This window comes from Taudactylus pleione, unplaced genomic scaffold (genome assembly GCF_031769625.1).
Source record: "Taudactylus pleione unplaced genomic scaffold, aTauple2 ptg000491l, whole genome shotgun sequence".
In the NCBI taxonomy this organism is placed as follows: Eukaryota; Metazoa; Chordata; class Amphibia; order Anura; family Myobatrachidae; genus Taudactylus; species Taudactylus pleione.
The window spans coordinates 829621-845019 of record NW_028284893.1 but is presented as its reverse complement, the minus strand read 5'-3'; the positions used below and the strand labels follow the sequence as shown (position 1 = coordinate 845019).

Below are 15399 nucleotides of genomic sequence, written 5' to 3'. Positions count from 1 at the left end.
AGCAATTCTTTCTTAGGTGACTTGCAGCGCTAAATAGCGACTAGCGACTGTTAGGAATTAATAGAGCACTGCTGATATACTCCCTGCAATGCTCCCCCTCAGTGGGACACACACCTAGTCACATACACAGTTACCTTTTCTGGCTTGCCAAGGGGATGCATAGGGCACAGCTGATATATTCCCTGCAATGCAAAGTGTAGCACAGGGTTAGGCAGCATCACCAGGTGACTCATTCATTGTAAACATATAGAAGGAACAACTAACATTTTTTGATGTCATATACAGTAAATTAAATATATACCAAATAGAAATAAACAGGTTTAGCCCCAAACAATATACATATCAAACAAACATTCTTGAAAGGACTTGCAATTATAATATGGCCATAACTTAACTATCCTTGAAAAGTACGTAAAAACTCAACATATTCAAACAACTAATGCTTCCACTATTCAGGTAAAAACAGGGATTGGTATTAGTTTACCACCATCACAAAGACAATTGTCTCATTCTGCAACTGCGTAGACTTTCCCTCTCAATCTGCATTATAAAAGCTCCTCTATTAGGTGGTAAATGCTAAAGACGCCATTAGAGGGTCCACTGAACCGTCTGACTTAGAACATTTTCTTTGCTGTTGCTATATAGTATTATGTACCTAAGTGACCTCGTAACGGCGGATAAGTAATGTGTTACGGCCAGCCCAATCAATGGAAAATGTACTATGCCCTCTTGTAACATGTTTTTTAATGTAAAGGGTATCTATAATGTGTGTCTGTTGCAGAAGCAGCAGAGGATACATGTGATGAACAGTCGGGCCGCAGACATGGGACCCCATCTCTTATCACTGCTTCCACCTCCGTAACACCTTTAGAATTCGGACGTTCCTCACCCCAGATGCCATCAAACCCCCTGACTACTGTCACTTTCTTCTACCTGGCCTACATCGAAGCTGCCGCTCCCTTATTCAATGCATCCATAACACTGCGGCCGCTGTCCTTTACCTCCCGGGTAACCTGCCATCTGCCTCTGCAATCTCCTACCTTGGCTCCAGTCCTGGTAACATGCCACCCGCCTCCCTCCTCTGCAAGCTCCTACCGTGGCTCCAGTCCTGGTAACATGCCTCCCTCCTCTGCAATCTCCTACCCTGGCTCCAGGGCAATCTCCTACCCTGGCTCCAGGGCAATCTCCTACCCTGGCTCCAGGGCAATCTCCTACCCTGGCTCCAGGGCAATCTCCTACCCTGGCTCCAGGAGTGAGATGATGTTTGTGTCACAGGGCTCTGGCTGCCCGATCCCCCTTACCGGGTCTGGCAGTGCAGGAGTCTTGTGGGGGCTGTGTGGCTGCGACGGGTTCGGCAATGCCCACCGCGGTGATCTTGTGGCCGCCAGGTGGTGAAAGGGGGCCCCAACGGCTACCATAGGGAGCGTGCGCAGCTCTGGGCCTAGTGTGACATCACACTGGCGGCTAATGTGAAGTCCCTTCCTAGGGACAGCTCTGAGCACTATTCCGTGCCAGAGTATAATAGGCTCTCTAACCTTACTCCAACGTTCCCGATTGTGATCAGATTGCTCCTTCCTGACCTTGGCTATCCTCCGTGACCTGCACACGTCTGATCCCTGGTACCGTCTTGTTCATCCTCTGTGACCTGCACACGTCTGATCCCTGGTACCGTCTTGTTCATCCTCTGTGACCTGCACACGTCTGATCCCTGGTACCGCCTTGGCTATCCTCTGTGACCTGCACACGTCTGATCCCTGGTACCGCCTTGGCTCTCCTCTGTAACCTACACACATCTGATCCCTGGTACAGTCTTGGCTATTATCTGTGTCCTGCACACGTCTGATCCCTGGTACCGTCTTGGCCCTCCTCTGTAACCTGCACATGTCTGATCCCTGGTACCGCCTTGGCTATCCTCTGTGACCTGCACACGTCTGATCCCTGGTACCGTCTTGGCTATTATCTGTAACCTGCACACGTCTGATCCCTGGTACCGTCTTGGCTCTCCTCTGTAACCTACACACATCTGATCCCTGGTACAGTCTTGGCTATTATCTGTGTCCTGCACACGTCTGATCCCTGGTACCGTCTTGGCCCTCCTCTGTAACCTGCACATGTCTGATCCCTGGTACCGCCTTGGCTATCCTCTGTGACCTGCACACGTCTGATCCCTGGTACCGCCTTGGCTATCCTCTGTGACCTGCACACGTCTGATCCCTGGTACCGTCTTGGCTATTATCTGTGACCTGCACACGTCTGATCCCTGGTACCGTCTTGGCCCTCCTCTGTAACCTGCACACGTCTGATCCCTGGTACCGTCTTGGCTCTCCTCTGTAACCTACACACGTCTGATCCCTGGTACAGTCTTGGCTCTCCTCTGTGACCTGCACACGTCTGATCCCTGGTACCGCCTTGGCTATCCTCTGTGACCTGCACACGTCTGATCCCTGGTACCGTCTTGGCTATTATCTGTGTCCTGCACACGTCTGATCCCTGGTACCGTCTTGGCCCTCCTCTGTAACCTGCACACGTCTGATCCCTGGTACCGTCTTGGCTCTCCTCTGTAACCTACACACGTCTGATCCCTGGTACAGTCTTGGCTCTCCTCTGTGACCTGCACACATCTGATCCCTGGTACCGTCTTGGCTGTCCTCTGTAAGCTGCACACATCTGATCGCAGGTACCGTCTTGGCTATCCTCCATGACCTGCACAAGTCTGATCCCTGGTACCGTCTTGGCTATCCGCTGTGACCTGCACACATCTGATCCCTGGTACCGTCTTGGCTATCCTCTAACCTGCACACGTCTGATCCCTGGTACAGTCTTGGCTATCCTCTAACCTGCACATGTCTGATCCCTGGTACAGTCTTGGCTCTCTTCTGTAACCTGCACACGTCTGATCCCTGGTACAGTCTTGGCTATCCTCTGTGACCTGCACACGTCTGATCCCTGGTACCGTCTTGGCTCTCCTCTGTAACCTGCACACGTCTGATCCCTGGTACAGTCTAGGCTCTCCTCTGTGACCTGCACATGTCTGTTCCCTGGTACAGTCTTGACCATCTTCTGTAACCTGCACACGTCTGATCCCTGGTACCGTCTTGGCTCTTCTCTGTGATCTGCACACGTCTGATCCATGGTGCCGTCTTGGCTCTTCTCTGTGATCTGCACACGTCTGATCCCTCGTACCGTCTTGGCATTCCTCTGTGACCTACACATGTCTGATCCCTGGTACAGTCTTGGTAATCCACTGTGACCTGCACACGTCTGATCCCTGGTACCGTCTTGGCTATCCTCTGTAACCTGCACACGTCTGATCCCTGGTACCGTTTTGGCTCTCCTCTGTGACCTACACACGTCTGATGCCTGGTCCGTCATGGCTCCTCTCTGTGACCTGCACACGTCTGGTCCCTGGTACCGTCTTGGCATCTGTCTGTGACCTGCACACGTCTGGTCCCTGGTACCGTCTTGGCACCTCTCTGTGACCTGCACACGTCTGATCCCTGGTACCGTCTTGGCTATCCTCTGTGACCTGCACACGCCTGATCCCTGGTACCGTCTTGGCTATCCTCTGTGACCTGCACACGTCTGATCCCTGGTACCGTCTTGGCTATCCTCTGTGACCTGCACACGTCTATTCCCTGGTACCGTCTTGGCTCTCCTCTGACCTGCACACGTCTGTTCCCTGGTACAGTCTTGGCTCTCCTCTGACCTGCACACGTCTGATCCCTGGTACCGTCTTGGCAATCCTCTGTGACCTGCACATGTCTGATCCCTGGTACCGTCTTGGCTATCTTCTAACCTGCACACGTCTGATCCCTGGTACAGTCTAGGCCCTCTTCGGTAACCTGCACACGTTTGATCCCTGGTACAGTCTTGGCTCTCCTCTGTGACCTGCACACGTCTGATCCCTGGTACAGTCTTGGCTATTATCTGTGACCTGCACACGTCTGATCCCTGGTACCGTCTTGGCCCTCCTCTGTAACCTGCACACGTCTGATTCCTGGTACAGTCTTGGCTCTCCTCTGTAACCGACACACGTCTGATCCCTGGTACAGTCTTGGCTCTCCTCTGTGACCTGCACACATCTGATCGTTGGTACCGTCTTGGCTGTCCTCTGTAAGCTGCACACGTCTGATCCCTGGTACAGTCTTGGCTCTTCTCTGTGACCTGCACAAGTCGGATCCCTGGTACCGTCTTGTCCATTTGGTTTGACCCAGCTTGTAGACTACTCTGTACATCTTCATCGTACTCTGCTCCATCCAGAGCACGCCAGCACCTGTATTAGGGTACCTAGTCAGAGGGCCGCGACTTGGCACCCAGGAGAAGCGATTTGGCAAGACTGAAGAAACAGTAAGAAAGGATTCATCTGTACATCTCCAACCACATCTCTGCCCACACTCCCTCCCACCCTCTCCACTCCTCCTCCCACTCCAGCCTTATTTCTACTCTGGTCACTTTCCCCCATGTCTGACTCCAAGATTTCTCCCGCTGCCCCCCTTCCTCTGGAATGGTCTCCCTCAGTAAGTCAGACTTTTCTGCCTTATTCCTAGCTTTAAATCTTCACACTCGCGAAAAACCTACCCACAGTGTCTCCGTCCCAGATCATCCAAATATTATCCCCGCTTTAAAATGTAAGCTCCTGGGCAGTGCCTGTCTCCTTCTCCCCTCAGTGACTGGCTGCTCAAACATACAGGGAGTACAGGGTCACGGAGAGCTGTTGTACCCTCCTCTACAGTATTCTTACCACCAGCACTCCTGGTCTCCTGTCTATCTCCCCTCAGTGACTCAGATGCAGGCTACTCAGCCATACGATGGGTACACTATCACCAGAACCTATCTCTTCCTCCACCTAAGTGACACGTACACTGGCTGCTCACCCATATGCTGGGTACAGGGTCACTGAGAGATGCTGTGTCTTCCCCTGCACTATCCTTACCACCAGCACCGTTCACCTGTCTTCTCCTCCACCTTAGTGACACGGACACTGGCTGCTCACCTATATGCTGGGTACAGAGTCACTGAGAGCTGCTGTGTCTACCCCTGCACTATCCTTACCACCAGCACCGTTCACCTGTCTTCTCCTCCACCTTAGTGACACTGACACTGGCTGCTCACCCATATGCTGGGTACAGAGTCACTGAGAGCTGCTGTGTCTTCCCCTGCACTATCCTTACCACCAGCAAATGTCACCTGTCTTCTCCTCCACCTTAGTAACACTGACACTGGCTGCTCACCCAGATGCAGGGTACAGGGTCACTGAGAGCTGCTTTGTCTTCCCCTGCACTATCCTTACCCCCAGCACCTGTCACCTGTCTCCTCCTCCACCTTAGTGACATGGACACTGGCTGCTCACCCATATGCTGGGTACAGGGTCACTGAGAGATGCTGTGTCTTCCCCTGCACTATCCTTACTACCAGCACCTGTCACCTGTCTTCTCCTCCACCTTAGTGACACGGACACTGGCTGCTCACCCATATGCTGGGTACAGGGTCACTGAGAGCTGCTGTGTCTTCCCCTGCACTATCCTTACCCCCAGCACCTGTCTCCTCCTCCACCTTAGTGACATGGAAACAGGCTTCTCACCTATATGCTGGGTACAGAGTCACTGAGAGCTGCTGTGTATTCCTCTGCACTAATCTTACCACCAGCACCTGTCACCTGTCTTCTCTTCCACCTTAGTGACACGGATACTGGCTGCTCACCCATATGCTGGGTACAGAGTCACTGAGAGTGCTGCGTCTTCCCCTGCACTATCCTTACCACCAGCACCTGTCACCTGTCTTCTCCTCAACCTAAGTGACACGGACACTGGCTGCTCATCCATATGCTGGGTACAGGGTCACTGAGAGCTGCTGCGTCTTCCCCTGCACTATCCTTACCACCAGCACCTGTCACCTGTCTTCTCCTCAACCTTAGTGACACGGACACTGGCTGCTCACCCATATGCTGGGTACAGGGTCACTGAGAGCTGCTGTGTCTTCCCCTGCACTATCCTTACCACCAGCACCTGTCACCTGTCTTCTCCTCAACCTAAGTGACACGGACACTGGCTGCTCATCCATATGCTGGGTACAGGGTCACTGAGAGCTGCTGCGTCTTCCCCTGCACTATCCTTACCACCAGCACCTGTCACCTGTCTTCTCCTCAACCTTAGTGACACGGACACTGGCTGCTCACCCATATGCTGGGTACAGGGTCACTGAGAGATGCTGTGTCTTCCCCTGCACTATCCTTACTACCAGCACCTGTCACCTGTCTTCTCCTCCACCTTAGTGACATGGACACTGGCTGCTCCCCCATATGCTGGGTACAGGGTCACTGAGAGCTGCTGTGTCTTCCTCTGCACTATCCTTACCACCAGCACCTGTCACCTGTCTTCTCCTCCACCTTAGTGACACGGACACTGGCTGCTCACCTATATGCTGGGTACAGGGTCACTGAGAGCTGCTGTGTCTTCCCCTGCACTAATCTTACCACCAGCACCTGTCTCCTCCTCCACCTTTGTGACCCTGCACCCAGCATATGGGTGAGCAGCCAGTGTCCGTGTCACTAAGGTGGAGGAGAAGACAGGTGACAGGTGCTGGTGGTAAGGATAGTGCAGGGGAAGACACAGCAGCTCTCAGTGACCCTGTACCCAGCATATGGGTGAGCAGCCAGTGTCCATGTCACTAAGGTGGAGGAGAAGACAGGTGACAGGTGCTGGGGGTAAGGATAGTGCAGAGGAAGACACAGCAGCTCTCAGTGACCCTGTACCCAGCATATGGGTGAGCAGCCAGTGTCCAGGGTCACTGAGAGCTGTTGTGTCTTCCCCTGCACTATCCTTACCCCCAGCACCTGTCACCTGTCTTCTCCTCCACCTTAGTGACATGGACACTGGCTGCTCACCCATATGCTGGGTACAGAGTCACTGAGAGCTGTTGTCTTCCCCTGCACTATCCTTACCACCTGCCACCTGTCTCCTCCTCCACCTTAGTGACATGGACACAGGCTGCTCACCCATATGCTGGGTACAGGGTCACTGAGAGCTGCTGTGTCTTCTCCTGCACTAATCTTACCACCAGCACCTGTCTCCTGTCTTCTCCTCCACCTTAGTGACATGGACACTGGCTGCTCACCCATATGCTGGGTACAGGGTCACTGAGAGCTGCTGTGTCTTCCCCTGCACTATCCTTACCACCAGCACCTGTCACCTGTCTCCTCCTCCACCTTAATGACATGGACACAGGCTGCTCACCCATATGCTGGGTACAGGGTCACTGAGAGCTGCTGTGTCTTCTCCTGCACTATCCTTACCCCCAGCACCTGTCTCCTCCTCCACCTTAGTGACACGGACACTGGCTGCTCACCCATATGCTGGGTAAATGTCACTAAGGTGGAGACAGGTGACAGGTGCTGGTGGTAAGGATAGTGTAGGGGAAGACACAGCAGCTCTCAGTGACCCTGTACCCAGCATATAGGTGAGCAGCCAGTGTCCATGTCACTAAGGTGGAGGAGAAGACAGGTGACAGGTGCTGGGGGTAAAATAAGTACAGGGGGAGACACAGCAGCTCTCAGTGACCCTGTACCCAGCATACGGGTGAGCAGCCAGTGTCCAGGGTCACTGAGAGCTGTTGTGTCTTCCCCTGCACGATCCTTACCACCTGCCACCTGTCTTCTCCTCCACCTTAGTGACATGGACACTGGCTGCTCACCTATATGCTGGGTACAGGGTCACTGAGAGCTGCTGTGTCTTCTCCTGCACTAATCTTACCACCAGCACCTGTCACCTGTCTTCTCCTCCACCTTAGTGACACGGACACTGGCTGCTCACCTATATGCTGGGTACAGGGTCACTGAGAGCTGCTGTGTCTTCCCCTGCACTATCCTTACCCCCAGCACCTGTCACCTGTCTCCTCCTCCACCTTAGTGACACTGACACTGGCTGCTCACCCATATGCTGGGTACAGGGTCACTGAGAGCTCCTGTGTCTTCCCCTGCACTATCCTTACCACCAGCACCTGTCACCTGTCTTCTCCTCCACCTTAGTGACATGGACACAGGCTGCTCACCCATATGCTGGGTACAGGGTCACTGAGAGCTGCTGTGTCTTCCCCTGCACTATCCTTACCACCAGCACCTGTCACCTGTCTTCTCCTCCACCTTAGTGACACTGGCTGCTTATCCATATGCTGGGTACAGGGTCACTGAGAGCTGCTGTGTCTTCCCCTGCACTATCCTTACCCCCAGCACCTGTCACCTGTCTCCACCTTAGTGACATGGACACTGGCTGCTCACCCGTATGCTGGGTGCAGGGTCACTGAGAGCTGCTGTGTCTTATCCTGCACTAATCTTACCACCAGCAGCTGTCTCCTGTCTTCTCCTCCACCTTAGTGACATGGACACTGGCTGCTCACCTATATGCTGGGTACAGGGTCACTGAGAGCTGCTGTGTCTTCCCCTGCACTATCCTTACCCCCAGCACCTGTCACCTGTCTCCACCTTAGTGACATGGACACTGGCTGCTCACCCATATGCTGGGTACAGGGTCACTGAGAGCTGCTGTGTCTTCCCCTGCTCTATCCTTACCACCAGCACGTGTCTCCTGTCTCCACCTTAGTGACATGGACACTGGCTGCTCACCCATATGCTGGGTACAGGGTCACTGAGAGCTGCTGTGTCTTCCCCTGCACTATCCTTACCACCAGCACCTGTCACCTGTCTCCACCTTAGTGACATGGACACTGGCTGCTCACCCATATGCTGGGTACAGGGTCACTGAGAGCTGCTGTGTCTTCCCCTGCACTATCCTTACCACCAGCACCTGTCACCTGTCTCCTCCTCCACCTTAGTGACATGGACACTGGCTGCTCACCCATATGCTGGGTACAGAGTCACTGAGAGCTGCTGTGTCTTATCCTGCACTAATCTTACCACCAGCACCTGTCTCCTGTCTTCTCCTCCACCTTAGTGACATGGACACTGGCTGCTCACCTATATGCTGGGTACAGGGTCACTGAGAGCTGCTGTGTCTTCCCCTGCACTATCCTTACCCCCAGCACCTGTCACCTGTCTCCTCCTCCACCTTAGTGACACTGACACTGGCTGCTCACCCATATGCTGGGTACAGGGTCACTGAGAGCTCCTGTGTCTTCCCCTGCACTATCCTTACCACCAGCACCTGTCACCTGTCTTCTCCTCCACCTTAGTGACATGGACACAGGCTGCTCACCCATATGCTGGGTACAGGGTCACTGAGAGCTGCTGTGTCTTCCCCTGCACTATCCTTACCACCAGCACCTGTCACCTGTCTTCTCCTCCACCTTAGTGACACAGACACTGGCTGCTCACCCATATGCTGGGTACAGGGTCACTGAGAGCTGCTGTGTCTTATCCTGCACTATCCTTACCACCAGCACCTGTCACCTGTCTCCTCCTCCACCTTAGTGACACAGACACTGGCTGCTCACCCATATGCTGGGTACAGGGTCACTGAGAGCTGCTGTGTCTTCCCCTGCACTATCCTTACCACCAGCACCTGTCACCTGTCTTCTCCTCCACCTTAGTGACACTGGCTGCTTATCCATATGCTGGGTACAGGGTCACTGAGAGCTGCTGTGTCTTCCCCTGCACTATCCTTACCCCCAGCACCTGTCACCTGTCTCCACCTTAGTGACATGGACAGTGGCTGCTCACCCGTATGCTGGGTGCAGGGTCACTGAGAGCTGCTGTGTCTTATCCTGCACTAATCTTACCACCAGCACCTGTCTCCTGTCTTCTCCTCCACCTTAGTGACATGGACACTGGCTGCTCACCTATATGCTGGGTACAGGGTCACTGAGAGCTGCTGTGTCTTCCCCTGCACTATCCTTACCCCCAGCACCTGTCACCTGTCTCCACCTTAGTGACATGGACACTGGCTGCTCACCCATATGCTGGGTACAGGGTCACTGAGAGCTGCTGTGTCTTCCCCTGCACTATCCTTACCACCAGCACCTGTCACCTGTCTCCTCCTCCACCTTAGTGACATGGACACTGGCTGCTCACCCATATGCTGGGAACAGGGTAACTGAGAGCTGCTGTGTCTTCCCCTGCACTATCCTTACCCCCAGCACCTGTCACCTGTCTCCTCCTCCACCTTAGTGACATGGACACAGGCTGCTCACCCATATGCTGGGTACAGAGTCACTGAGAGCTGCTGTGTCTTCCCCTGCACTATCCTTACCCCCAGCACCTGTCACCTGTCTCCACCTTAGTGACATGGACACTGGCTGCTCACCCGTATGCTGGGTGCAGGGTCACTGAGAGCTGCTGTGTCTTATCCTGCACTAATCTTACCACCAGCACCTGTCTCCTGTCTTCTCCTCCACCTTAGTGACATGGACACTGGCTGCTCACCTATATGCTGGGTACAGGGTCACTGAGAGCTGCTGTGTCTTCCCCTGCACTATCCTTACCCCCAGCACCTGTCACCTGTCTCCACCTTAGTGACATGGACACTGGCTGCTCACCCATATGCTGGGTACAGGGTCACTGAGAGCTGCTGTGTCTTCTCCTGCACTATCCTTACCCCCAGCACCTGTCACCTGTCTCCTCCTCCACCTTAGTGACATGGACACTGGCTGCTCACCCATATGCTGGGTACAGGGTCACTGAGAGCTGCTGTGTCTTCCCCTGCACTATCCTTACCACCAGCACCTGTCACCTGTCTCCTCCTCCACCTTAGTGACATGGACACTGGCTGCTCACCCATATGCTGGGAACAGGGTAACTGAGAGCTGCTGTGTCTTCCCCTGCACTATCCTTACCCCCAGCACCTGTCACCTGTCTCCTCCTCCACCTTAGTGACATGGACACAGGCTGCTCACCCATATGCTGGGTACAGAGTCACTGAGAGCTGCTGTGTCTTATCCTGCACTAATCTTACCACCAGCACCTGTCTCCTGTCTTCTCCTCCACCTTAGTGACATGGACACTGGCTGCTCACCTATATGCTGGGTACAGGGTCACTGAGAGCTGCTGTGTCTTCCCCTGCACTATCCTTACCCCCAGCACCTGTCACCTGTCTCCTCCTCCACCTTAGTGACACTGACACTGGCTGCTCACCCATATGCTGGGTACAGGGTCACTGAGAGCTCCTGTGTCTTCCCCTGCACTATCCTTACCACCAGCACCTGTCACCTGTCTTCTCCTCCACCTTAGTGACATGGACACAGGCTGCTCACCCATATGCTGGGTACAGGGTCACTGAGAGCTGCTGTGTCTTCCCCTGCACTATCCTTACCACCAGCACCTGTCACCTGTCTTCTCCTCCACCTTAGTGACACAGACACTGGCTGCTCACCCATATGCTGGGTACAGGGTCACTGAGAGCTGCTGTGTCTTATCCTGCACTATCCTTACCACCAGCACCTGTCACCTGTCTCCTCCTCCACCTTAGTGACACAGACACTGGCTGCTCACCCATATGCTGGGTACAGGGTCACTGAGAGCTGCTGTGTCTTCCCCTGCACTATCCTTACCACCAGCACCTGTCACCTGTCTTCTCCTCCACCTTAGTGACACTGGCTGCTTATCCATATGCTGGGTACAGGGTCACTGAGAGCTGCTGTGTCTTCCCCTGCACTATCCTTACCCCCAGCACCTGTCACCTGTCTCCACCTTAGTGACATGGACACTGGCTGCTCACCCGTATGCTGGGTGCAGGGTCACTGAGAGCTGCTGTGTCTTATCCTGCACTAATCTTACCACCAGCACCTGTCTCCTGTCTTCTCCTCCACCTTAGTGACATGGACACTGGCTGCTCACCTATATGCTGGGTACAGGGTCACTGAGAGCTGCTGTGTCTTCCCCTGCACTATCCTTACCCCCAGCACCTGTCACCTGTCTCCACCTTAGTGACATGGACACTGGCTGCTCACCCATATGCTGGGTACAGGGTCACTGAGAGCTGCTGTGTCTTCCCCTGCACTATCCTTACCACCAGCACCTGTCACCTGTCTCCTCCTCCACCTTAGTGACATGGACACTGGCTGCTCACCCATATGCTGGGAACAGGGTAACTGAGAGCTGCTGTGTCTTCCCCTGCACTATCCTTACCCCCAGCACCTGTCACCTGTCTCCTCCTCCACCTTAGTGACATGGACACAGGCTGCTCACCCATATGCTGGGTACAGAGTCACTGAGAGCTGCTGTGTCTTCCCCTGCACTATCCTTACCCCCAGCACCTGTCACCTGTCTCCACCTTAGTGACATGGACACTGGCTGCTCACCCGTATGCTGGGTGCAGGGTCACTGAGAGCTGCTGTGTCTTATCCTGCACTAATCTTACTACCAGCACCTGTCTCCTGTCTTCTCCTCCACCTTAGTGACATGGACACTGGCTGCTCACCTATATGCTGGGTACAGGGTCACTGAGAGCTGCTGTGTCTTCCCCTGCACTATCCTTACCCCCAGCACCTGTCACCTGTCTCCACCTTAGTGACATGGACACCGGCTGCTCACCCATATGCTGGGTACAGGGTCACTGAGAGCTGCTGTGTCTTCTCCTGCACTATCCTTACCCCCAGCACCTGTCACCTGTCTCCTCCTCCACCTTAGTGACATGGACACTGGCTGCTCACCCATATGCTGGGTACAGAGTCACTGAGAGCTGCTGTGTCTTCCCCTGCACTATCCTTACCACCAGCACCTGTCACCTGTCTCCTCCTCCACCTTAGTGACATGGACACTGGCTGCTCACCCATATGCTGGGTACAGAGTCACTGAATACTGTTGTGCCCCCTGCCACTCACCACTGCCTGCTGAGCTGCTGGACCCGTGTGTACTTGTCAATCACTGTCTGTGGTTTTACTGCAATGTTTGTATTTAGTCTTTGTACTGTTCATTGTTGTACATTGTATTTATGCTGGGTACTGTACTGGTAGTTTTGTTACCTCGTGTACAATGCTGTGCACACCTAATGGCACCTAACAAATAGTACAAGAAATTATTTTCTGTGTGGTCATCGCTTGCCAAAGCTTTGCTGCATTTACAATAGACGTCTATGATCTTCATATTTGTATACGTTGCGTTTACCACCTACTGGAGAAGAGGTTGAGAACCAATATAACCTATAGGACGATGCATAAAAATAAAAGTTGTGGAATAATTAAAGTGAAAGAAGAATTATTGCGCTAGATGTACAGTATTACTCAATAAAAATAAATATAATGCTCTCTATTATGTATACAAAAAGGCTTGTTGATTATCACAAATAAATATTTCATTATAAAACATAATCACAACGCATATAACATTTATACATACACCAATAGCAATAAATATAAAATCTAATCAGCCTAATGCAATTTACTTATAATGTGAACAATGCAGAGACCTTTAAAATATAAGAGAATATAAGTAAGAAGTGTTCATATAGTCCTTAGAATGTTATATTTCAAACAGCATTTGATACTAAATATCACTTGGTTCATAGATGGGTATCCGATTAATAGATTGTATCAATTTGTTTCCACTTTAATAGCCTCACAGGTGAGTCAGGAAGCCTGTTGTTACAGCTGAAAGATGTATAACTGCAATCCGTGAACACTGGCATCCCAGCCATTCACTAGTCAGTTAGACAAACTTTGCCGTCAAGTTCAGCCGCCGAACTTCACGGAGAAGCCGGTATTATACCCCTTGCTGCTATCCCGTAGTAGGGAAGCAGCGTCTGGATTGCGCACCCCGGAGTGGCCTCTATACCTTGAGGGGTTGAATATTCTATACTATATAGACTGAGGTAATATACATTTTGACGTCTAACTGACTAGTAAACTGCTGGGACGCCAGTTGCTGACTAACCAAACAAGCCTTTTTGTATACATAATAGAGAGCATTATATGTTATTTGTTTTTATTGAGTAATACTGTACATCTAGCGCAGTAATTGTTCTTTCACTTTCTGTATAGTAATATGTTTTGGGGTCCTAACTAGACCTCTATTACTTGCAGCAGGTGTACAGTGTATTTTATTTACGGCTTAGTTTCTGGAAGACTTACCTTTGTTAACTCTTTTTCTTCGAGGTCCATGGGGAAATGTGGTTGGAGTGATCTGGGTACCAAACAGTTAAGCTATCAGCTCCCAGGATGCCTCAGGTCCTTCTCCACATATACCCCACCCCTGGCCACAGGCATTCAGTTTTGTAAACAAGCCCAAGGCAGGAAGGACAATGTACACCAAAAACTCTCACGCAAAATGAGGGAATCCGTGACCGAGAGAAAAATAACCCAGTGCAGTCAGGGGCGTCAGGGTGGGTGCCCTGTGGACTTCGAAGATAAAGAGTTAACAAAGGTAAGTCTACCATAACTCTTTTCTTCTTCAGGGTCCATAGGGGGTCCAACGGGATACCATGGGGATGTCCTAAAGCAGTTCCCCTAATGGTGGGGACGCTCCTGATCAGAAGGGAGAACCGCCCACCGAAAGAAAGAATCCTGAGAGGCAAAATTAAAGGCGAAAAACCTAAGAAAAGTGTGGACAGAAGACCACGTGGCTGCCTTGCACAATTGTTCAGCAGAGACACTACGAGTAAATGCGCATGATGGTCCCACAGACAGAATGTGCTGTCGTCGTGTTTGGAACAGGGAGATCAGCCTGCGTGTAAGCCTGAGAGATAGTCATACGCAACTATCGAGACAGTTTGTCAGCTGGCCAGCCTCATTTGTGAAAACCATACAACACAAAAAGAGCATTTGATTTTCTAAAAGAGTTTGTACGTTCCACATATATACGGAGAGCACAAACCACACGCTCTGAAGACTGGAAGGCTGGAACCACAATATCTTCATTCACATGGAAATGGGATAATACCTTAGGAAGGTAACCGCCCGTGTACGTAGGACAGCTCTATCCTGGTGAAAAAATCAAAAAGGGGGAGTGACAAGAGAGAGCTGCCACATTAGAGACTCTGCGGGCAGAGGATATGGCGAGGGGAAAAAGTGTCTTTGTCGTCAACCTTTTCTTATCTACAGAGTCCAGAGGTTCAAATGGGGAAGCCTGTAGCCCCTAATGAACCAAAGACAAATCCCATGATACCACAGATAGGACAAAGGGTGGCTGAACTCGGAGAATACCCTGAAAAAAAAATTCTAGCATCCGGCAGAGAAGCGATCCTTCGCTGGAACCAAACTGACAGCGCAGAAACCAGTACTCCCACAGTGGCAAGGCGGAGACCGAGGTCTATCCCAGCCCGGAGATAAGCAAGTACCCGGGAAACCCTAAAAACCTTAGGGTCATACTTTCTGTGGGCACACCACTGATCAAAGGAGTGCCAGACTCTGTAATAGATGCGGGCAAAGGAAGGCTTTCGTGCCCTAAGCATCGTCTGAATCACAGAGCAGGAGAAACATTTGGCTCTTAAGATGAAAGAATCAAGAGCCACGCCATAA

The 15399-nt window shown here is 52.2% G+C and overlaps 1 protein-coding gene across 1 annotated transcript in view; it reads right to left on the bottom strand.

Annotated features, from left to right (window-relative positions):
• The window catches only part of LOC148502558 (rab3 GTPase-activating protein non-catalytic subunit-like), a 242351-nt gene that overhangs the window by 119137 nt on the left and 107815 nt on the right, over positions 1-15399 (bottom strand). The window contains exon 5 of the mRNA XM_088449690.1: positions 135-182. Coding sequence (XP_088305816.1) covers positions 135-182 — 48 coding nt within the window. The remainder of the gene's footprint in view (positions 1-134; positions 183-15399) is intronic.